At 43.1% G+C, this 24,377-nt stretch overlaps 1 protein-coding gene across 1 annotated transcript; it reads left to right on the forward strand.

The window, feature by feature from the left end:
* The first annotated feature begins 21,706 nt into the window (after positions 1 to 21,706).
* LOC129860066 (putative malate dehydrogenase 1B) lies at positions 21,707 to 24,365 on the forward strand. The gene is made up of 6 exons (XM_055930407.1): positions 21,707 to 21,824; positions 21,960 to 22,108; positions 22,303 to 22,531; positions 22,784 to 22,925; positions 23,348 to 23,557; positions 24,155 to 24,365. The coding sequence occupies exons 1-6, from the start codon at positions 21,707 to 21,709 to the stop codon at positions 24,213 to 24,215; spliced, it is 909 nt and encodes a 302-aa protein (XP_055786382.1). The 3' UTR covers positions 24,216 to 24,365.
* Positions 24,366 to 24,377: the final 12 nt, after the last annotated feature.

Raw genomic sequence — 24,377 nt, forward strand, 5'->3', positions numbered from 1 at the left:
ACTAGTCTGCCAATGACAGGGCCTTTCTATGTGTAACGGATGTGAAATGGCTAGCTAGTTAGCGGGTACGCGCTAGTAGCATTTCAATCAGTTACGTCACTTGCTCTGAGACATTAAGTAGGGTTGCCCCTTGCTCTGCAAGAGCCGCGGCTTTTGTGGAACGATGGGTAACGATGCTTCGTGGGTGACTGTTGTTGATGTGTGCAGAAGGTCCCTGGTTCGCGCCCGTGTCGGGGCGAGGGGACGACGTAAAGTTAAAACTGTTACATTGATGCTGTTGACCCGGATCACTGGTTGCTGAGGAAAAGGAGGAGGTTGAAAGGGGGGTGAGTGTAACGGATGTGAAATGGCTAGCTAGTTAGCGGGTACGCGCTAGTAGCATTTCAATCAGTTACGTCACTTGCTCTGAGACTTAAGTAGGGTTTCCCCTTGCTCCGCAAGGGCCGCGGCTTTTGTGGAGCGATGGGTAACGACGCTTCATGGGCGACCGTTGTTGATGTGTGCAGAAGGTCCCAGGTTCGCGCCCGTGTTGGGGCGAGGGGACGCCGTAAAGTTATACTGTTACATATGGATGGAGGTTTGGCAATAGAAACATTGTTATTACTGGTCAGGGCCCATATTCACAATCTCAGAGTAACAATGCTGATCTAGTATTTTTAGAGGTGACCCCATTTCATCGACCAATATTTTTTTAGTCGGGCAGTTGCACAATAATTTATCAAAAAAATGCTGCAGTAGCTGTTTTCAAATTATTTCCGCCATTTTGTTTAATAGCTGGTAAATTAATCGTACCAAGTCAAAGAACTACGAATCCTATATAGCCTATTCCACCTTGCGCTGCAACACTGCCTGGTTGGGCTGTGCACACGTGAAGAGCTGAGTAATCATTTTTCGAAGCGCTGCGCACAGGCATAAAAGTCTACTGAAGTGAGACTTTGTCCTTGTGTTTCTTGTTTATTCACATTGTTTTGTTCACATGCTAAGTTGTTTTCTATGTTTGAGTTTCAACTGCCAATGAAAAGAAGACAATGCTTCTACTATTAATACTCAATCTCACAGCAGGCACAAACATGTATTGAGTCGCTCTACCAACGTAACCTCTGAAAATGTTTGTCTCAGCTGTGATATTTTGGTTAAAAGACTCAGATCACAAAAGAAGAAAATGAAATAATATACAACATTACTTACAACTATTAATCAGTTGTGGGCCGTCAGGGCATGCAAGGCCTTCTCTGCTGGCCTAAACATCATCAGAATATAATTTTTTTTAAATATATTTTCCCACAAATATGTATTAAATTATTCCCCAGAGTAAGAGTTATACTCTTCATTTCATAGCTATCCTCTTGGTTGCACTGCTTCCAGCCCCAGGTTGAGATTTGGAGGGCTTGTCTTTATGTTAGATCTTTTATCCAATCATATTCAGCCATCATGTGTTGCCAGGGGTCTAAAATCTGCCCTCAGGCCTTCAGAATCAACAGTGCGGGCGCTTGTCGCTTATAGTGAATGGAAATGAAATTTAGTGTCAACCAATCAGCTTTAGAGTTGGCTATTGTACGCCTGCTGGCTGGCTCCAGTGTTACACAGGAGCCAGCTAGCAGGCGTAGTGCGTGCACGTCTTTTGATTGGATTACCAATATTGAGAGGCAGGTCCTATGGAGATCTAGGAAACTGAATTTGATAAACAAATGAATCGCGTACTACTAAGCTGTTTTTTCAACCCACAATGGCGGAAGGAGGAGAAGATATCGATTTGGTCGAGGATATAATTATAACGTAATTCTCAAGACGAACTTTTCAAGAAAAGTTAGACATTGTAAGGAGAGGTCGCCCGACGCCACAAAGCCTGTCACAGGCGGGAAAGGGCTTCGTTCGCTCGCCACTTTCAAAGTTTCAACTACGAGCGCTGTCAATGGGGTGAGTGCTGTCAATGGCTCCTTGGCTCCGAGAAGCACTGCAAACTGTACTGCTGGGAATGCCTATTATTTGCAAGTGATCGATTTGGTGTTTGGAGCCACACTGGCTTTGCAAACTTGAGTTGTCTAACCAAGGCAGCAACGAGACACTAAAGTATGGCTGGGCACTAACAAACAATGGTGCTTTTGAAAACTTTTGGGGACACCGGAGTGGATCTACAGGTCAAAGAACACGCGCGCAAGGCAACGGAGCTGTACAATGAAAAGGCGAAGGGAAATATTGAAAAGACTCATTGATTGTGTCATGTTTTTGTCAAATGTCAATTTGTCAATTTCAAGGTGACGCAACGCCTGGTTATACTGCGTTTCTGTCTAAATGTGTCTAGAGACATGGCATCATAATGAGGTGGATTAATTCGGGTGGGACTGTAATACCTCACTGAAGGCCCAGGCCCACGGCACGCCACTGCTATTAATACATGTATTGTTTTAGAAACATTACAAAGCATACTCATACATTTTCTGTGTTTTGTTAGTGTAATTTCTGCGGGAAAAATATATTTTGGCTGGTAGATTTTTACATCTACCTGCCACAGTGGCTGTTCATTTTATGCTCTGATACCTAGGCTACTGGCCTGCGTGCAGTAGGCAGCCACCTCTGTGCTAGTGGCTGTGTGAAATGCATGTGTAAGAAATTGAAATAGAGACTGGAAACTAGCAATAACTACACTTCAACATAAGCCATATATTATACAAAAACACACATACTCCTCATTTCTCTTGGACATATGCTGGACTTAAGTCACCAACTATAGACACACATAATTCCCCTCCCCCATAATAACCACAGACACACCCAACCCATGGTTGGACCTCAGGACAAAGAACTCTCAGGAACCAATGGAACGTGGACACCAGGCCTGATCAGGACTACCCAAGACCCAGATCGACCAATCGGAAGGCCGGACTCGCAGATCTACCTACTTTGCTTGTTGTCTATATAGTACTGAACAATTCTGGAAACTCTCTCTTTTCCGGACGATTCACTAGGAGTCAGACTGAAAGAGCCTTGCTGCAAGATTTTACTAAGATATCTTTACATGTAATTAAACGGCCTTATTATAAAATTATCCACCTCGTCCTATTGTCTCCTCTTGTTCTCCTGTCAACAGTAAACGTTTTACTAACAGACTTGGTAAGCAGAGGATGGTCAAAACATATTTTAATTCGGCCCAATAGAAAATTCATAGGACAGGAGACGAGAGGGAGAAAGATTCCAGAGGAGAGGTGACCTTTGAGGGAGAATCGCGATTCAACCCACACAGGAAACTGATCAGAGAGCTCGAAACTAAAGAGGTGAGCAGATGCCCGTTTAACCAAAATCTGTATATTGTATTATAGCCAATATCTAAATTCAATGATCAGGAGTACTGTGGTGAGTGTGAATTGTTGCTAAATTTATGTGGAATTGTTTAGAATCTAAGGCATAGTGTAAGGATATCTGCGTTAAAAATGTATTCCAAGTAGTCTGATAACAGTGAGGAATTAAATGAATTTTGTCTGAATATATTCCAAGTAGTCTGATAACAGTGAGGAATTAAATTAATTTGTCTGAAATGTATTCCAAGTAGTCTGATATACCAGTGAGGAATTGATGAAATTGTGATATTGTATGTATTCCAAGTAGTCTGATAACAGTGAGGAATTAAATGAATTTTGTCTGAAATGTATTCCAAGTAGTCTGATATACCAGTGAGGAATTGAATAGCGAACCTGAGTCTACTGGAGTTGGCATTCCAGTAGACAGAAGGCTATGCGTGTTATTCTGAATGTATTCCAAGTAGTCTGATAACAGTGAGGAATTAAATGAATTTTGTCTAAAATGTATTCCAAGTAGTCTGATATACCAGTGAGGAATTGATGAAATTAAATGATGAAATATGAAATAAGTTGCATGAGCAGAACCGAGACTAGTCGATAACGCCAAATCAATCTGGGTGATTGAACGTTCCACGAGACCAAATGCTACTAATTAGCTATATGCTAAGTTCAGGCTGCAGTTCATAGTGACCGCCGAGTCAGAGTCTGTGGGCCGCGTTGAAGCAGCCATTTGCGGCTGATGAGTTGACCTGCTTTTCCCCTCTTGTGCTGTTGGCAAATCCTTAAGGGTTAGAATTCATTTGAAAATTATTATAGAAGCGCGTGAATTACTAGTATATTGTCCCCAAAGGAAATTTCCGAAATGTTTTGGCAAAGTATTTAATTAATCGGAAAAAGTTCAAATTAAATCGGAAAAGTTAATAGAAATAATATCTTTCGAATTATATATCATATAATTGCCATTCCAATTATATCAGGAGCGCCTGAATTACTAGTATATTGTCCCCAAAGGAAACTTCTGAAATATTTTGCCAAAGTATTTAATTAATTAAATTAGCGAAAAGCAATAATATTTTTTATTATAAGTACCTAAAACTGTCATTCCAATTATAACAGGAGCGCGTGAATATATTCGTATATTGTTTCAAAGAGATATAGCTGAAATATTGTTGGAAAACGAAAATAATTCATCGAATACACGGCAATAAAATCCTTTGTCCACGCGAGTCGGACACAAGACTGGGGGAGGTTAGGGGAAGAAAAATACATCGCTGGTTTCGATCAGTGACGGGCTAAAGTATACAAAGATAATAATAGACCCAGACATAGCTTAACGACAAAATGACCACGACTATCGTCCCCAAACACAAATTCAACGAATATTTAGATCAGAGAATGAAAGACAGAGCAGGCGGGAAATTGCACTACAAACCCGTTAAAAAGATTTGGGAGGAAGTGAGGCTGAGATGGACTCAAACAGGTTTCCTTAGTGGAGTCGCCCCATCAAAAGGGCAACTCCTCATTATGGAGAAAGAATTGGAGGAAGCAGTGAAGCAAGGGATAGAATGTGAAGTTGATAAGAATAAGAGTCACTTATTTAAAAAAGAAGGGACAAAGCAAAGGGAAAAGGCACAGGCTGAGATGAGAATAGGTTTATGGGCAATTGAGGAAATTAGGAAAGCTCTCCCTTACCGGAAACCTGATACGATGGGAGTGGTCACTGGAGCACCAACTGACACCAAAGAGGGCAGGCCCAATAATAATGATGGCCCACCTACCACCACAGCAACCCCATCGGCCCCCACCCATTTATACCCAGAACTGCCACAGGGAGAGAAAAAAGCACCACCTCCCTATTTTCAAAATCCATTCACTCAGCAATCACCTCCCCCTTTCCAGGGCATGTCTGACGAATATGCTCCATGGCCCTGAAGCTGCTCACCACTAACCTACACTCATCATTGACCTGGACTACTGAAGCATCAAAGGCTCAATCACCACCTTCCGGAGACACCTGAAACCCCACCTCTTCAAGGAATACCTAGGATAAAGCAATCCTTCTGCCCCCCCCCCCCCCCCCCCCCCTTAAAAGATCTAGATGCACTATTGTAAAGTGGCTGTTCCACTGGATGTCATAAGGTGAATGCACCAATTTGTAAGTCGCTCTGGATAAGAGCGTCTGCTAAATGACTTAAATGTAATGTTAAATGTTTTGCACTCTTGAAAACAGATCTCTAAGTGGCAGTAGCCTTAACAGCACCTGACAAAAAAAAAAAAAAAAGTTCCATCTGGATGTTTCTGAAAAGGAAGGATTTACATCATCCATCCTTTTCCAGAACCTAGAGGGGGAGAGTAGAGTGTTGAGGTATCACTCCTCCAAACTGGGCCACATTGAAGAAGGACAAACCACATGCTCCAGGTATGTGGCTGCAGTGGCAAAAGCTATTGGAAAAACAGCCCACATGATAATGTGCCATCCATTGGAAATCCACACCCACATGGGGTTGCAGCATATCTAAGGACCTATGGTTATACACAGATGGATGCCGCTATAGAGGAGAAGAAGGGAACATAGCAGCATACACAGTGGTGCAGCAGCTCCCGGATAGATCACATGTGACTTTGGAATCTGCCATCATCACACAACCTGCATCAGCCCAGCTAGCTGAAATCATAGGGTTGACACAAGCTCTGGAAAGAGCTGAAGGAAAGACTGTGAACAACTACACCGACTCAGCTTATGCTCATGGAGCAGTCCATACGAATGGATCACAATGGCTGAGACGCAACGTCATCACCACAGGAAACCTTCCAATCAAACACAAGACACAGATGGAAAAACTGATTAAATCGGTCTCACTACCTAAGAAGGTGGCCATCATGAAGTGTAAAGGACATCAACAACTGAAAAACAGAGTCAGCAAGGGAAATGATGCAGCTGATAAAGCAGCCAAGAAAGCTGGTGGATACACCCCGAGACGAATGGTACTACGGACCCAACCAGCTCGGACTGAGCTCACAAAGCAACACATAAAAGAACTCCAGTTCACAGCAGGACCCTGTGAATATTCAGTATGGGGACAGAAAGAGGCCACCAAGGGACCTGATGAACTGTGGAGATGCCATGATGGCAGACTAGAGGCCCCAGCAAACCTATGTCCAGAACTAATACGAGAAGCTCATGGGCCCACACACGAAGGCAAACTAAAGACTTTACAGAAGGTGTCCCACATCTGGTGGCACCCCCACATGAAAGACATGACAGATTTGTTTTGTGACGAGTGTAGCATTTGTGGTAGACACAATCCAAAGAAACCATATCAAACGCCCATGGGTTCATACCCAGTCCCAAATGCTTGTTTTCAGGACATCAACATAGATTACACAGATATGGGGCAAGACAATGTGACAAATGGAAAAAGGTACCTGTTAGTTAGGGTAAACAGGTTCTCTAAATGGGTTGAGGCAATGCCAACAGCAGGGGAGGATGCAAAATAGGTCATTAAGTGGCTGCAAACCGAACTCATGTGTATTGTTTAATGACAAACGCTCCATGTACCAATAGGGTCGGATGTGTAAATGTCAACTGATTGTTGTTTAATGATGGGGTTAGTGTACAGGCCACAATCTCATAAGTCTCGTGGAACGCGCCAATCAAATGTATGTGCAGGTTTGAAGTTGATTTGGGTTAAAGTCCTGCCCCTGGCGTTGCTGGCCATGATAGCCTCTCCAGGTGCAGGCACCCATCTCTCTCCTCATGAGACAATGGCTGGAGGAGTCATGCTGGGTTCACCAAGGAAGGGAGGTCATATGCCCGCCCTTGATGTACAACAAATTGTAATGTTTGATAATTGACGGAACTTTCTGCAGCTCTCTCCACACAGATTCACAAGGTCCAACGGGGAAGCAGAAGGGAGATCTGGCACACGGAAGGTAAAAATTGGTGACTGGGTGGGGTTAATGTCCACAAGAGAAAGTGGCTAGAACCCAGGTGGACTGGACAGTACGAAGTGAGGGAGGTTACTTCACACTCAGTCCAGGTCAAAGGTAAATCAGGCGCACCTTGGCACCACCTCACACATTGCACTCCAGCCCCAATCCCTTCTAGAACACTGACAGAAGTCAGAGCTGATTTAAACAGCTTAAATTCGATTCCAAATGAAGACATTTCTGACTCAGGTGATGCGGAATCAAACTCCGCCTCCCCTGATAAAGGAACCTCGCCCAGTTAGAGGGATATTTCTCCCTCCCTGGGCAAGGCTAGGGATATCTGGCCCCTTATTTGTGATATTCTTATTTGACATTTGGGGTGTCCCTGGGCACTTTCACATGGTTAATAGAATAACTATAACCGGATCCCCATGGATGTATGTCACGGACACTCTAGTCTAACTAGGTAATAATAGATTTTAAAAAAATTAAAAAAATTAAAAATTTAGAAAACAATAGTTAAAATAAGAAACTAATATGGCTCAAATTGAGAAGGTTGAATAAGAGTGGGTGGAGAGCTATGCAGAGAATGGACAGAAGATGGCAGTATTGCAGCACCCAAATGGTCTCCCAGCCGACTGGTTGAATGCTGGTGACATAATTTTGTTTTTTGAAGTAAACATTAAGGTTAAGGGTTTCCGTGTACCCAGAGATAAGATATCTTAAAAGAATACACTCATATGGGAATAGGAGTTTTACTTTCTGAGTTTTATTTAGGCAAGGGACTTTGAGAAGATAAAGGGTTCTTTTGGTATGTCTAGATATGGAACACGAATGTAGGTGTAACATTTTGACCTGTTTTCTGTTTCCATTGCATTTTCCGGCGACTTGATCACTCGCGGGGAAATGTAGTGAGAATAATGAGATTGTGTCATTTGGGATACTAGTTTTGAGGTAAATTGATTATAATAGAGTTTATAACTCTTGACCATAAGGTAAGCATTTGTATTGGCCATTAGAAGATAGAGATAGGTTAATTAAGGTTATGTTAGGACTTTAAAGATTGACACTATAAGACCTGTTGTTATTTTTAAATCATGCAGATAAAGTCAAAACAGTGAGACACTTAGTTAATATTGTAAAGGAACACATAGAAAAAGGCAGACAGATGGGTCTACCCCGCATTGTTGAGACCTTGAAGGTTTGAGAGCAGAGTGGGGAGGGTGGACCAGGAAATGAGCAAGGTAGGCTGTGAAATAAGATAGGAGAGAAAGGGGTTAACATATATAAGCAGCACAGATACATTTCAAAGTAGATAAGTCACTTGACAGAGAATTGGAAAAGAATAGATATGAATGTACGCCCAAGGGAGAATTGGATATGCGGGGAATAAAAGGGACGTTCCTAGAATATGATGTACTAAGTTATTATTTAGAGTAGGTAAGGTTGATACCTGGCCAGAGCCAGGTATCAAACGAAGGAGGGTACATTGTGGACTAGGAAAGGATGGGGCCTATTGGATAATAAACTTATTTAAAATTAAACATTTATAGCTAAAAAAAAAATAAAAATAATTAGGCATAGAAGTTAAATATATAATCAGAAAGAACAAATGAGGAACTGTTTGCTAACCAAACCTGTATGTCCAAGAGTTTATACATTGCAGGTGAATTAAGGGAGAAGGTGAATCACTCGACCTGGGGGCATATCGCACTTGGAGGGTGAGACACACTGACACTGCCGAATGATCACAGAGTTAAGGAGAAGAACTGTTGCTAATAGAGCTCGGGGATCAACTCCTTAATGAAGAGTTCCCTGCCCCTGACCTTTCCTCACTGTGTTCGTTCATAGAAGTGAAAGTGTGGCTTGATCTCTGGCTGATGATGTGTTCTCTGGGAGAGGGTGGGGTTTTACAGGACTGCCTGTAGTCCTGAGCTGTCTGATAAGGATATGATGGGGAGGTTACCATCGCAGTGCTGCCAGAACCACCACCAGTTCCAACGGACCAGGGTTCAGCCGGCCTCCTCCACCACTTCAAGACCAAGTCCCACGCCATCACCTAAGCTCTCCAATCTGGTACAGATAATAAATATAAAAGACATCTCAGATAGTGAACATTTGGGGACTGAAACTGTTTATGAGGAAAGGGAGAATATGTGTTTGGCCTACAAAACACTTAATAGAAAGGACTGTGTCGTATGTGGACATGCCAGACCTATTCTGGCTGCTCACCCATTTGTCCTAAGTAATGGGGAAGGTTGGATGTGCATCCAAATTTAACCCTGAGTAAAACTCTGAGTCTTGTGTTCCCAGAAGTCCCTCCCCAGAAGGACCATGGGGAGTTAAGGCATATGGGGGACATAACAGCTGTAACACTGGTACAGGTAGAGGTATAGACTATGGAGGGCTCCCTGCTACTACCTGCATCACTAATACCACTATTAACTGGAGGTGTTGCTGATGTATGGTGGATGTGTGGACCTGCCAGGCGGTTGACCCCATTTTTGAAAGGAAATTGTCGTTGCTCATGTGTTTTGGCCAGTCTGATACCACCGTTGCCTATTATGATAGCTAATCAACTTCTGGGAAGCTACACAGGACACAGAGGCTTGGGACCAACCCAGGAGACGGCAGAAACGTGACGCTCCTTGGTCCGAGGGTATAGATAACATGCACACCAACCTGTTGGGGGTCCCAATAGGGGTCCCCCACGAATTCCAGACATTAACCAGGAATGATGGCCTGTGGCATTTGATGCCCATCATTGGCCCAGCTATTGTTGATGTTAAAACAAAAGGTCTGGATCAATTATAAACACACCCACACAGGACTTACAGGGATGGCTGAACAATTGGATGCTGCCTCACAAACCAGTAGACACAATAGACTAACACTGGACATAAGTCTGGCCAACCAGGGAGGTGTATGTAAAAAGATTGTAGAACAGTGTTGCACGTTTGTTCCTAACAATACTAGTCCGGATGGGAGCATTTCAAAAGCTCTGAGTGGGTTGGCAAGGTTATCAGTGGAGATGAAGGGTCTTGCAGGTGTGGAGGAGAGTGGACTGTTCCCCTGGCTGGGTGGTTGTTTTGGTAAGTACACTGCAATGATGATTACTGGATTTCTGACACTAGTTGTTGTTTTTCATTTCTGTGTTGCCTGTATCATACCTTGTTTGAAGAAGTTTGTTACAGATGTGTAAGGGGCCTCTAGTATGATGCCGTTGCTTGATGCTCCAGTTGGAGAGGCTGATACGAAAACGAGCTTCCGCAGGAGAGTGGGCTGACAGAGGAGGACCCTTGGTTTGCTGTAGTTGATGTTGAATGAATAAAAAGTGATGTTTGTCCTCCCTGTTGTGAAGGTTTGAAGTTCCCGGGTGGCGACGAGCCCACCTGGTACAGGTTGCATAGAGGGATGGACCTGAGGGTTTAACATATTCTCGTTTTTTGGTTTACTAATGTGTGGTTGGCCACTCCAGGGGTAGTTATTGGAGTGGTCTCCTTTTTGGTCCTTGCTCATTTACGACTCAACTTACATTGATGCTATTGGTGTCCCTAGGGGGTGCCAGATGAATATAAACTGGCGGACCAAGTGACAGCTGGGTTTGAATCATCATTTTGTTGGTGGTGTACAGTTAATAAAAATGTGGACAGAATTAACTACATTCATTTTAATGTCCAGAAACTGGGCAATTGGACTCAACAAGGCTTCGAGGCGGTCCATGGACAATTGGCAGCTACGTCCCTGATGGCATTTCAAAATAGAATCGCGGTTGATATGATATTGGCTGAACGGGGGGGGGGTCTGTGCAATGTTTGGTGCACAGTGTTGTACCTTCATTCCCAATAACACAGCTACGGATGGGAGTCTGACTGTAGCATTGGAGGGACTTCGTACCCTTAATGGTAAGATGAAACAGCATTCTGGAGTGGACACTACTATGTGGGACTCATGGATGGATGCCTTTGGTAAATATAAGACGCTGGTTTCCTCTATCCTAGTATCAATTTCTGTTTTTGCGGCCATTCTTGTAATAACTGCAGCCATAGACCCTAATCAGGAAAGGGCCCAAATGTTCCCATTGCTTGAGGATGGGGAAGCTGGACCTGTCTATCTATTTGAGGACTAAGATACTTTTATGTCACGTCTCTTGTGAGACGTGAAGAGAGGGATTTGTAAGAAATTGAAATAGAGACTGGAAACTAGCAATAACTACACTTCAACATAAGCCATATATTATACAAAAACACACATACTCCTCATTTCTCTTGGACATATGCTGGACTTAAGTCACCAACTATAGACACACATAATTCCCCTCCCCCATAATAACCACAGACACACCCAACCCATGGTTGGACCTCAGGACAAAGAACTCTCAGGAACCAATGGAACGTGGACACCAGGCCTGATCAGGACTACCCAAGACCCAGATCGACCAATCGGAAGGCCGGACTCGCAGATCTACCTACTTTGCTTGTTGTCTATATAGTACTGAACAATTCTGGAAACTCTCTCTTTTCCGGACGATTCACTAGGAGTCAGACTGAAAGAGCCTTGCTGCAAGATTTTACTAAGATATCTTTACATGTAATTAAACGGCCTTATTATAAAATTATCCACCTCGTCCTATTGTCTCCTCTTGTTCTCCTGTCAACAGTAAACGTTTTACTAACAAAACATATATTTAATCTTTACTACGCGCCTTTTTGTAAGCTTCTGTCTAGCGAGCCGTTGAGAGAGCGTGAGGGGAAAGAAAGCTTCAGAGCACGTGAGGAATTTGTCTTCGCATGTGTTAGTAAAACGTTTACTGTTGACAGGAGAACAAGAGGAGACAATAGGACGAGGTGGATAATTTTATAATAAGGCCGTTTAATTACATGTAAAGATATCTTAGTAAAATCTTGCAGCAAGGCTCTTTCTGTCTGACTCCTAGTGAATCGTCCGGAAAAGAGGGAGTTTCCAGAATTGTTCAGTACTATATAGACAACAAGCAAAGTAGGTAGATCTGCGAGTCCGGCCTTCCGATTGGTCGATCTGGGTCTTGGGTAGTCCTGATCAGGCCTGGTGTCCACGTTCCATTGGTTCCTGAGAGTTCTTTGTCCTGAGGTCCAACCATGGGTTGGGTGTGTCTATGGTTATTATGGGGGAGGGGAATTATGTGTGTCTATAGTTGGTGTCTTAAGTCCAGCATATGTCCAAGAGAAATGAGGAGTATGTGTGTTTTTGTATAATATATGGCTTATGTTGAAGTGTAGTTATTGCTAGTTTCCAGTCTCTATTTCAATTTCTTACAAATCCCTCTCTTCACGTCTCACAAGAGACGTGACATAAAAGTATAAAAAGACAAAGCTAAGGGATAAAATTTGTCAGAAGACAAATTTTTGATTCCCTCTCTTCACGTCTCACAAGAGACGTGACATAAAAGTATAAAAAGACAAAGCTAAGGGATAAAATTTGTCAGAAGACAAATTTTTGATTCCCTCTCTTCACGTCTCACAAGAGACGTGACATAAAAGTATAAAAAGACAAAGCTAAGGGATAAAATTTGTCAGAAGACAAATTTTTGATTCCCTCTCTTCACGTCTCACAAGAGACGTGACATAAAAGTATAAAAAGACAAAGCTAAGGGATAAAATTTGTCAGAAGACAAATTTTTGATTCCCTCTCTTCACGTCTCACAAGAGACGTGACATAAAAGTATCTTAGTCCTCAAATAGATAGACAGGTCCAGCTTCCCCATCATCAAGCAATGGGAACATTTGGGCCCTTTCCTGATTAGGGTCTATGGCGGCAGTTATAACACGGCTAGCAAGCGTGCGCGCACATGGTATGCAACAGCATCCACAAAGTACAAGAATGGCCGCAAAAACAGAAATTGATACTAGGATGGAGGAAACCAGCGTCTTATATTTACCAAAAGCATCCATCCATGAGTCCCACATAGTAGTGTCCACTCCAGAATGCTGTTTCATCTTACCATTAAGGGTACGAAGTCCCTCCAATGCTACAGTTAGACTCCCATCCGTAGCTGTGTTATTGGGAATGAAAGTACAACACTGTTCACCAAACATTGCACAGACCCCCCCCCCGTTCAGCCAATAACATATCAACCGCGATTCTATTTTGAAATGCCATCAGGGACGTAGCTGCCAATTGTCCATGGACCGCCTCGAAGCCTTGTTGAGTCCAATTGCCCAGTTTCTGGACATTAAAATGAATGTAGTTAATTCTGTCCACATTTTTATTAACTGTACACCACCAACAAAATGATGATTCAAACCCAGCTGTCACTTGGTCCGCCAGTTTATATTCATCTGGCACCCCCTAGGGACACCAATAGCATCAATGTAAGTTGAGTCGTAAATGAGCAAGGACCAAAAAGGAGACCACTCCAATAACTACCCCTGGAGTGGCCAACCACACATTAGTAAACCAAAAAACGAGAATATGTTAAACCCTCAGGTCCATCCCTCTATGCAACCTGTACCAGGTGGGCTCGTCGCCACCCGGGAACTTCAAACCTTCACAACAGGGAGGACAAACATCACTTTTTATTCATTCAACATCAACTACAGCAAACCAAGGGTCCTCCCCTGTCAGCCCACTCTCCTGCGGAAGCTCGTTTTCGTATCAGCCTCTCCAACTGGAGCATCAAGCAACGGCATCATACTAGAGGCCCCTTACACATCTGTAACAAACTTCTTCAAACAAGGTATGATACAGGCAACACAGAAATGAAAAACAACAACTAGTGTCAGAAATCCAGTAATCATCATTGCAGTGTACTTACCAAAACAACCACCCAGCCAGGGGAACAGTCCACTCTCCTCCACACCTGCAAGACCCTTCATCTCCACTGATAACCTTGCCAACCCACTCAGAGCTTTTGAAATGCTCCCATCCGGACTAGTATTGTTAGGAACAAACGTGCAACACTGTTCTACAATCTTTTTACATACACCTCCCTGGTTGGCCAGACTTATGTCCAGTGTTAGTCTATTGTGTCTACTGGTTTGTGAGGCAGCATCCAATTGTTCAGCCATCCCTGTAAGTCCTGTGTGGGTGTGTTTATAATTGATCCAGACCTTTTGTTTTAACATCAACAATAGCTGGGCCAATGATGGGCATCAGATGCCACAGGCCATCATTCCTGGTTAATGTCTGGAATTCGTGGGGGACCCCTATTGGGACCCCCAACAGGTTGGTGTGCATGTTATCTGTACCCTCGGACCAAGGAGCGTCACGTTTCTGCCGTCTCCTGGGTTGGTCCCAAGCCTCTGTGTCCTGTGTAGCTTCCCAGAAGTTGATTAGCTATCATAATAGGCAACGGTGGTATCAGACTGGCCAAAACACATGAGCAACGACAATTTCCTTTCAAAAATGGGGTCAACCGCCTGGCAGGTCCACACATCCACCATATATCAGCAACACCTCTAGTTAATAGTGGTATTAGTGATGCAGGTAGTAGCAGGGAGCCCTCCATAGTCTATACCTCTACCTGTACCAGTGTTACAGCTGTTATGTCCCCCATATGCCTTAACTCCCCATGGTCCTTCTGGGGAGGGACTTCTGGGAACACAAGACTCAGAGTTTTACACAGGGTTAAATTTGGATGCACATCCAACCTTCCCCATTACTTAGGACAAATGGGTGAGCAGCCAGAATAGGTCTGGCATGTCCACATACGACACAGTCCTTTCTATTAAGTGTTTTGTAGGCCAAACACATATTCTCCCTTTCCTCATAAACAGTTTCAGTCCCCAAATGTTCACTATCTGAGATGTCTTTTATATTTATTATCTGTACCAGATTGGAGAGCTTAGGTGATGGCGTGGGACTTGGTCTTGAAGTGGTGGAGGAGGCCGGCTGAACCCTGGTCCGTTGGAACTGGTGGTGGTTCTGGCAGCACTGCGATGGTAACCTCCCCATCATATCCTTATCAGACAGCTCAGGACTACAGGCAGTCCTGTAAAACCCCACCCTCTCCCAGAGAACACATCATCAGCCAGAGATCAAGCCACACTTTCACTTCTATGAACGAACACAGTGAGGAAAGGTCAGGGGCAGGGAATTCTTCATTAAGGAGTTGATCCCCAAGCTCTATTAGCAACAGTTCTTCTCCTTAACTCTGTGATCATTCGGCAGTGTCAGTGTGTCTCACCCTCCAAGTGCGATATGCCCCCAGGTCGAGTGATTCACCTTCTCCCTTAATTCACCTGCAATGTATAAACTCTTGGACATACAGGTTTGGTTAGCAAACAGTTCCTCATTTGTTCTTTCTGATTATATATTTAACTTCTATGCCTAATTATTTATTTATTTTTTTAGCTATAAATGTTTAATTTTAAATAAGTTTATTATCCAATAGGCCCCATCCTTTCCTAGTCCACAATGTACCCTCCTTCGTTTGATACCTGGCTCTGGCCAGGTATCAACCTTACCTACTCTAAATAATAACTTAGTACATCATATTCTAGGAACGTCCCTTTTATTCGCCGCATATCCAATTCTCATTTGGGCGTACATTCATATCTATTCTTTTCCAATTCTCTGTCAAGTGACTTATCTACTTTGAAATGTATCTGTGCTGCTTATATATGTTAACCCCTTTCTCTCCTATCTTATTTCACAGCCTACCTTGCTCATTTCCTGGTCCACCCTCCCCACTCTGCTCTCAAACCTTCAAGGTCTCAACAGTGCGGGGTAGACCCATCTGTCTGCCTTTTTCTATGTGTTCCTTTACAATATTAACTAAGTGTCTCACTGTTTTGACTTTATCTGCATGGATTTAAAAATAACAACAGGTCTTATAGTGTCAATCTTTAAAGTCCGAACATAACCTTAATTAACCTATCTCTATCTTCTAATGGCCAATACAAATGCTTACCTTATGGTCAAGAGTTATAAACTCTATTATAATCAATTTACCTCAAAACTAGTATCCCAAATGACACAATCTCATTATTCTCACTACATTTCCCCGCGAGTGATCAAGTCGCCGGAAAATGCAATGGAAACAGAAAACAGGTCAAAATGTTACACCTACATTCGTGTTCCATATCTAGACATACCAAAAGAACCCTTTATCTTCTCAAAGTCCCTTGCCTAAATAAAACTCAGAAAGTAAAACTCCTATTCCCATATGAGTGTATTCTTTTAAGATATCTTATCTCTGGGTACACGGAAACCCTTAACCTTAATGTTTACTCCAAAAAACAAAATTATGTCACCAGCATTCAACCAGTCGGCTGGGAGACCATTTGGGTGCTGCAATACTGCCATCTTCTGTCCATTCTCTGCATAGCTCTCCACCCACTCTTATTCAACCTTCTCAATTTGAGCCATATTAGTTTCTTATTTTAACTATTGTTTTCTAAATTTTTTATTTTTTAAATTTTTTAATCTATTATTACCTAGTTAGACTAGAGTGTCCGTGACATACATCCATGGGGATCCGGTTATAGTTATTCTATTAACCATGTGAAAGTGCCCAGGGACACCCCAAATGTCAAATAAGGGGCCAGATATCCCTAGCCTTGCCCAGGGAGGGAGAAATATCCCTCTAACTGGGCGAGGTTCCTTTATCAGGGGAGGCGGAGTTTGATACCGCATCACCCGAGTCAGGAATGTCTTCATTTGGAATCGAATTTAAGCTGTTTAAATCAGCTCTGACTTCTGTCAGTGTTCTAGAAGGGATTGGGGCTGGAGTGCAATGTGTGAGGTGGTCCCAAGGTGCGCCTGATTTACCTTTGACCTGGACTGAGTGTGAAGTAACCTCCCTCACTTCGTACTGTCCAGTCCACCTGGGTTCTAGCCACTTTCTCTTGTGGACATTAACCCCACCCAGTCACCAATTTTTACCTTCCGTGTGCCAGATCTCCCTTCTGCCTCCCCGTTGGACCTTGTGAATCTGTGTGGAGAGAGCTGCAGAAAGTTCCGTCAATTATCAAACATTACAATTTGTTGTACATCAAGGGCGGGCATATGACCTCCCTTCCTTGGTGAACCCAGCATGACTCCTCCAGCCATTGTCTCATGAGGAGAGAGATGGGTGCCTGCACCTGGAGAGGCTATCATGGCCAGCAACGCCAGGGGCAGGACTTTAACCCAAATCAACTTCAAACCTGCACATACATTTGATTGGCGCGTTCCACGAGACTTATGAGATTGTGGCCTGTACACTAACCCCATCATTAAACAACATCCATTAATCAGTTGACATTTACACATCCGACCCTATTGGTACATGGAGCGTTTGTAATTACACAATACACATTAATCAGTTGACATTTACACATTCGACCCTATTGGTACATGGAGCGTTTGTCATTAAACAACACACATGAGTTCGGTTTGCAGCCACTTAATGACCTATTTTGCATCCTCCCCTGCTGTTGGTATTGCCTCAACCCATTTAGAGAACCTGTCTACCATAACTAACAGGTACCTTTTTCCATTTGTCACATTGTCTTTCCCCATATCTGTGTGTGTTGGTGAGTGGTTCGTTCCCCAGGTCAGGTCTCCGTTTCAGTTCCTGTGCAGCTCTTTCTGCACAGGAGTGGGGTAGACCTTCAGCATTGAGTGCGTCTGCCATGTTTTTGTCAGTGTTGACAAATGTGATGTGTGATTGTGTGCATTTATTCTGGATTTTCGTTTTCCTTTCAGCGCTGAACGTGAATTCTTTGCTCATCAGATATGCTGCAACCCCATGGTGGGTGTGGATTTCCAATGGATGGCACATTATCATGTGGGCTGTTTTCCCAATAGCTTTTGCCACTGCAGCCACATACCTGGAGCATGTGGTTTGTCCTTCTTCAATGTAGTCCAGTTTGGAGGAGTGATACCTCAACACTCTTCTCTCCCCCTCTAGGTTCTGGAAAAGGATGGATGATGTAAATCCTTCTTTTTCAGAAACATCCAGATGGAACTTGTTTTTTTTAGTCAGGTGCTGTTAGGGCTACTGCCACTTAGAGATCTGTTTTCAAGAGTGCAAAAGCCTTTGATGCTTCAGTAGTCCAGGTCAATGATGAGTGTAGGTTAGTGGTGAGCAGCTTCAGGGCCATGGGGCATATTCGTCAGCCATGCCCTGAAAAGGGGGAGGTGATTGCTGATTCGGGTCTGGATTGGGGTGATTGTATGCGGGTTGAAGGGCCGCACGTGGTTGATACATCATTGGCCTGACTCCCCCTTGGTCTAGGGGCGTATCCTCGTCCCCTTTTGGCCAGAAACTGGCTTTGGGCCGGGGTTATTGGGTGCGGACACTGTCGCACCATATGCCCAGCTTGTTTACAATTATAACAGCTTCCATAAGATCCAGAGTACCTCTGGGGCTGTCCCCATGTGGGTGAATAGTTTGATTGTGGTAGTGGGTAGTAGGGTTGTAGTGGTGGTTCCGACGAAGGGTATGGCTGAAGCGGGTAGGCATACGGCAGTTGGAATGGCTGCTCCTGGGGTGGGTGTATAGGTGGTCCCTGCTGGGTGAAGATGGGTAGTTGTTGTTGCTGTATCATTCGGGAAACAGTTTTTTCAATGATTTGTGAGATTTCTTGTTGGTCTTCAGCCACCATCTGTTTCTTGGGTTTCTCTCCTTTCTGGGCCTCTTTCAATTGTAGTTTCAAAAGTTGTACCTGTAGGGACTGGATTTGTGTTTCAGCCCCTCCCTTATCCTTATTGTATTGGGTAATGTGGTGATGCACATGGGAGTTGAACTGAGCCTGGGGAATTGCCATTAACCCCACAGTGCCCCTGAGATGGGTTGGGGCCGATGGGGCTGCTGTGGTGGTAGGTGGGGCGTCATTATTGTTGGGCCTGCCCTCTTTGGTGTCAGTTGGTGCTCCAGTGACCACTCCCATCGTATCAGGTTTCCGGTAAGGGAGAGCTTTCCTAATTTCCTCAATTGCCCATAAACCTATTCTCATCTCAGCCTGTGCCTTTTCCCTTTGCTTTGTCCCTTCTTTTTTAAATATGTGACTCTTATTCTTATCAACTTCACATTCTATCCCTTGCTTCACTGCTTCCTCCAATTCTTTCTCCATAATGAGGAGTTGCCCTTTTGATGGGGCGACTCCACTAAGGAAACCTGTTTGAGTCCATCTCAGCCTCACTTCCTCCCAAATCTTTTTAACGGGTTTGTAGTGTAATTTCCCGCCTGCTCTGTCTTTCATTCTCTGATCTAAATATTCGTTGAATTTGTGTTTGGGGACGATAGTCGTGGTCATTTTGTCGTTAAGCTATGTCTGGGTCTATTATTATCTTTGTATACTTTAGCCCGTCACTGATCGAAACCAGCGATGTATTTTTCTTCCCCTAACCTCCCCCAGTCTCGTGTCCGACTCGCGTGGACAAAGGATTTTATTGCCGTGTATTCGATGAATTATTTTCGTTTTCCAACAATATTTCAGCTATATCTCTTTGAAACAATATACGAATATATTCACGCGCTCCTGTTATAATTGGAATGACAGTTTTAGGTACTTATAATAAAAAATATTATTGCTTTTCGCTAATTTAATTAATTAAATACTTTGGCAAAATATTTCAGAAGTTTCCTTTGGGGACAATATACTAGTAATTCAGGCGCTCCTGATATAATTGGAATGGCAATTATATGATATATAATTCGAAAGATATTATTTCTATTAACTTTTCCGATTTAATTTGAACTTTTTCCGATTAATTAAATACTTTGCCAAAACATTTCAGAAATTTCCTTTGGGGACAATATACTAGTAATTCACGCGCTTCTATAATAATTTTCAAATTGATTCTCACCCTTAGGGATTTATCAACAGCAGGAGAGGGAAAAATCCGGTCAACTCATCAGCAGAAAATAGTTGCTTCACAGCAATATATACACATCGACACGGCGGTCACTTTAGCACAGCCTCAACTAGCATATGGCTAGTTAGTAGCAATTAGTCTCGTGGAACGTTCAATCCCCCACATTGCGACAACACAACTTACACATACAATTACAACACAACTTACACATGCAATATCACATTAGATTTCTCACGTAACACCTAGCTAAGTATAGCTACTGCACGACTATTTGAATTCACATTAGATTTCTCACGTAACACCTAGCTAAGTATAGCTACTGCACGACTATTTGAAAACGTATGGATTCTTCACGGTACCCCTATCTGATCGACTGTCAAATATGGCCCGACTGTGTGAATCGTTATATATTTTTATTTTTATTTTTTTATGGGTCTTCACGGTAACACCTAGCTGATTTGCCAAATCTAACTACTGCCCGGCTATTTGGATCCCATCTTTTAATTGTGGATTCTTCACGGTAACCCCTATCTGATCGACTGTCAAATATGGCCCGACTGTGTGAATCGTTATAAAGCTTATTCTTCACTGTACACCTACTCGATCAGCATACCGCGTAGTGCCAGACTATGTGAATAAGTCTTTGACCTATTAATACTTAGATATCTGTACACAATGCCTTAAATTCTAAACAATTCCACATAAATTTAGCAACAATTCACACTCACCACAGTACTCCTGATCATTGAATTTAGATATTGGCTATAATACAATATACAGATTTTGGTTAAACGGGCATCTGCTCACCTCTTTAGTTTCGAGCTCTTTGATCAGTTTCCTGTGTGGGTTGAATCGCGATTCTCCCTCGAAAAGGTCACCTCTCCTCTGGATAAATTTCTCCCTCTCGTCTCCTGTCCGATGAATTTTCTATTGGGCCGAATACAAATATGTTTTGACCATCCTCTGCTTCCAAGTTTGTTAGTAAAACGTTTACTGTTGACAGGAGAACAAGAGGAGACAATAGGACGAGGTGGATAATTTTATAATAAGGCTGTTTAATTACATGTAAAGATATCTTAGTAAAATCTTGCAGCAAGGCTCTTTCTGTCTGACTCCTAGTGAATCGTCCGGAAAAGAGGGAGTTTCCAGAATTGTTCAGTACTATATAGACAACAAGCAAAGTAGGTAGATCTGCGAGTCCGGCCTTCCGATTGGTCGATCTGGGTCTTGGGTAGTCCTGATCAGGCCTGGTGTCCACGTTCCATTGGTTCCTGAGAGTTCTTTGTCCTGAGGTCCAACCATGGGTTGGGTGTGTCTGTGGTTATTATGGGGGAGGGGAATTATGTGTGTCTATAGTTGGTGTCTTAAGTCCAGCATATGTCCAAGAGAAATGAGGAGTATGTGTGTTTTTGTATAATATATGGCTTATGTTGAAGTGTAGTTATTGCTAGTTTCCAGTCTCTATTTCAATTTCTTACAGTTTACGAGTGATCCCGTTACAGGCATGCCTCAGACAGATCGCCAGGCTCCCCTGCCTCCGCCGGCTCGTCAGGCTCTCATGCCTTCGTCAGATCGCCAGGCTCCCCTGCTTCCACCGGCTCGTCAGGCTCTCATGCTTCAGCCTGATTGCCAGGCTCCCCTGCCTCAACTGGTCTGTCAGGTTCCCTCGCTCCAGCCGGCGACAGGTTCAACTGACGATGAAGATTGCAACAGAGAACCTGCTGACACAGGAGCTGTGCATGAAGGAGGAGGTGTACCATCAGAGCCTCATCAAGCCACTGCACATATGGATCAGCAGGTACGTAGGGTCTCAATGTGAGGCGGGGCTGGGATCAATTCCATTTCAATTGAGTCAATTCAGGAAGTAAAGTGACATTTCTATTGCCATTGAAAATATGAAGTAAAAATATAGAAAATGTTTGGCTCAAATATGTTTGTCTTGTACAGAAGTCATAGGCAGAGGACCTAGACAGCTCCATAAAGTCACCATCTACATAGAGCTGCACCAGGCCTTCCAACAAGCACACTTCATCATCCTCCTGGATGAAAGTTGGCCTGAGGACAGAGAGGGTGGAGGGGAGGATGAGGAAGAAAGCAAGGTTTGTAGTTTGAATGGCTCGTGGGTTAGTTAGAGCACGGTGCAAGCAACACCAGGGCAACACAGGGTTTTGGGTTGGATTCTTGTATCATCCACTCCACATACGCTGAACATGTGTCCCTGACTGTCAGTGTTGACAGTTCTTTAAGTTGCTTTGGATAAAAATGTCTGCTAAATGAACATATTATTTTTAAGGTGAGAAAGGTGTCGGAGCGTTACCAACAGTATGGGCGCCTCATCGACGAAAGGGTGCACATAAACGTGGCAGTGATTGTGGCTGGGAACTCCTTGGTTAACCTGAAGTGCTCCCTTTTGCTAGAGAATGCTCCCTCGGTTGACAGTGGACACTTTGTGGGCATGGCAACTCAACAGGAGTACGAGGCCAGAGCCCACATTGCACAGAAGCTGTCTGTGAAGACTGCAGGTAACAAATCAAAATTGTACATTTACATACATTTTGCTCTCATACAGAGTGACTTAGTCAGTGCATTCAACTAAAGTAGACAACAACATATCCCAGTCATTCCAAGTGAAACTTTCCTCAAATCAACTTTTTTGCCTTTATTTTTTCATTACCATTACATTTGTATCTATGAAATGGATAAACATATTCACCTTAAATTGGAGGAAAAAAAACTCAAACATTCATGTGATTCTTCTTGATCATTTCTGTCAGATGTGACAGATGTCATCATTTGGGGCAACATCAGCGGCAGTTCCCATGTTGACCTGCAGAGGGCGAAGGTTTTCCAATATGAAAGGGCCATCTGGGGACCATCAGATTTTTCTCAGCCAGTCCTAGAGATTATATATGACAGGTAACTTAACTGTTTGCCAATACGTTATTGCCAAATTATGTTTATCAATGAGTCTGTACTGTTCCTCTAGTCCAGATCTGTTTGTGCTGTAGAGCCAACCCCTATGGTCGTTGTCATGCCAAAATGTCCTTAGGATTTGGCAAGACAGCACAGTCAGATCTGGGACGAAGTTACTGTTCCTGTGCTATTTCATTTAAAAAAATAAAGGAGAGCCGCACACTCTAGGAGCTCAGATGCAAAAATTGTATGTCCAACATTTCGACAGACAAGCTGTCTTCACCTGTGCTATTTCATACCTATATTCAACTACCATAAAATACCACTGCACTAAGTTTTGATAATATACCTTCCTGTCATCAGTGCTCTAGTTCTAACACACACATAGTACACCCAAACTTTGAATACCTTTTTTTCTCTCAAAGGAAATGGCTACAGTCTGACTTCCTGAATTTGGTCAGTTCCCAAAGTGCCACTGTAGCCTCCAAGTCCCAGAGGGCTACAGCCATATCAGACTCTAATGGGATCATTGCAGTTCTAAAGGCCTGGAACTGCAACTCTTCTGCTAAGGAGGTCCTCTCCTTAGGCATACTCAGCACAGGCAGGGTTAAAAGTCAACATAGTGACAGTTGCAGGTAGGAGGGAATAATACTAGTCTGGTCCCAGATCTGTTTGTGCAGACATGCCAACTCCTTCAGTCATTGACATGACTTAGCTATAGAAAGACTGCATCATTAAGCCTGATCCTAGATCTGTTTGTGCTGTAACATTATCATTGACAACAGCCATAGGATTTGGCTATTACAGCACCTAAAGATCTGGGACCAGGTTATGTAGTAATTTTATATATTGTATCAGGATTTCATGTGTGTTTCAGGATAAGTTTCAATGTCATGTGCACAAGTAGAGTGAAATGCCTTTCTTGCAAACTCTTAACCCAACAATGCAGTAATCAATAACAAATGTAATACTAAAAATAACAAGGTATAACAAAAACATACAATAAATAAGAACACAAGAAAGTAAGTAAGCATACTAAATAAGTGCTGCCTATGAAGCCAATAGCCTGTATTCATAGTGTCTGAGAATGAGTGCTGATTTAGGATCAGGTCCCGTCCTCTGTTAATTTATTATGATCTAAAAGGTTAAACTGATCCTAGATCGGCACTCCTTTTTTAAGACACTATATGAATAAAGGCCCTGATATCTGTCTTCTCTTGACCTCTCTGCAGGACAGTACAACCTCCCAGCTGGTGTAGTATTCTCAATGCAAGTGAGCTTCCAGGATGGTAGATGGTCCGTGTTGTCTGATGTAATTGGTGATGAGAAGAGGGCCAAACTGCAGATTGCTGCAGACCAACTCAGGGAGTTTTGACTCAAAATGGGGGGTGCTGTATTGAAGCCACAGTGCAAAAATCTTGCATTTATAAATGACTACATTCATTTTTTTGTGTG

Source organism: Salvelinus fontinalis, chromosome 7, assembly GCF_029448725.1.
Source record: "Salvelinus fontinalis isolate EN_2023a chromosome 7, ASM2944872v1, whole genome shotgun sequence".
NCBI classification, from domain to species: domain Eukaryota; kingdom Metazoa; phylum Chordata; class Actinopteri; order Salmoniformes; family Salmonidae; genus Salvelinus; species Salvelinus fontinalis.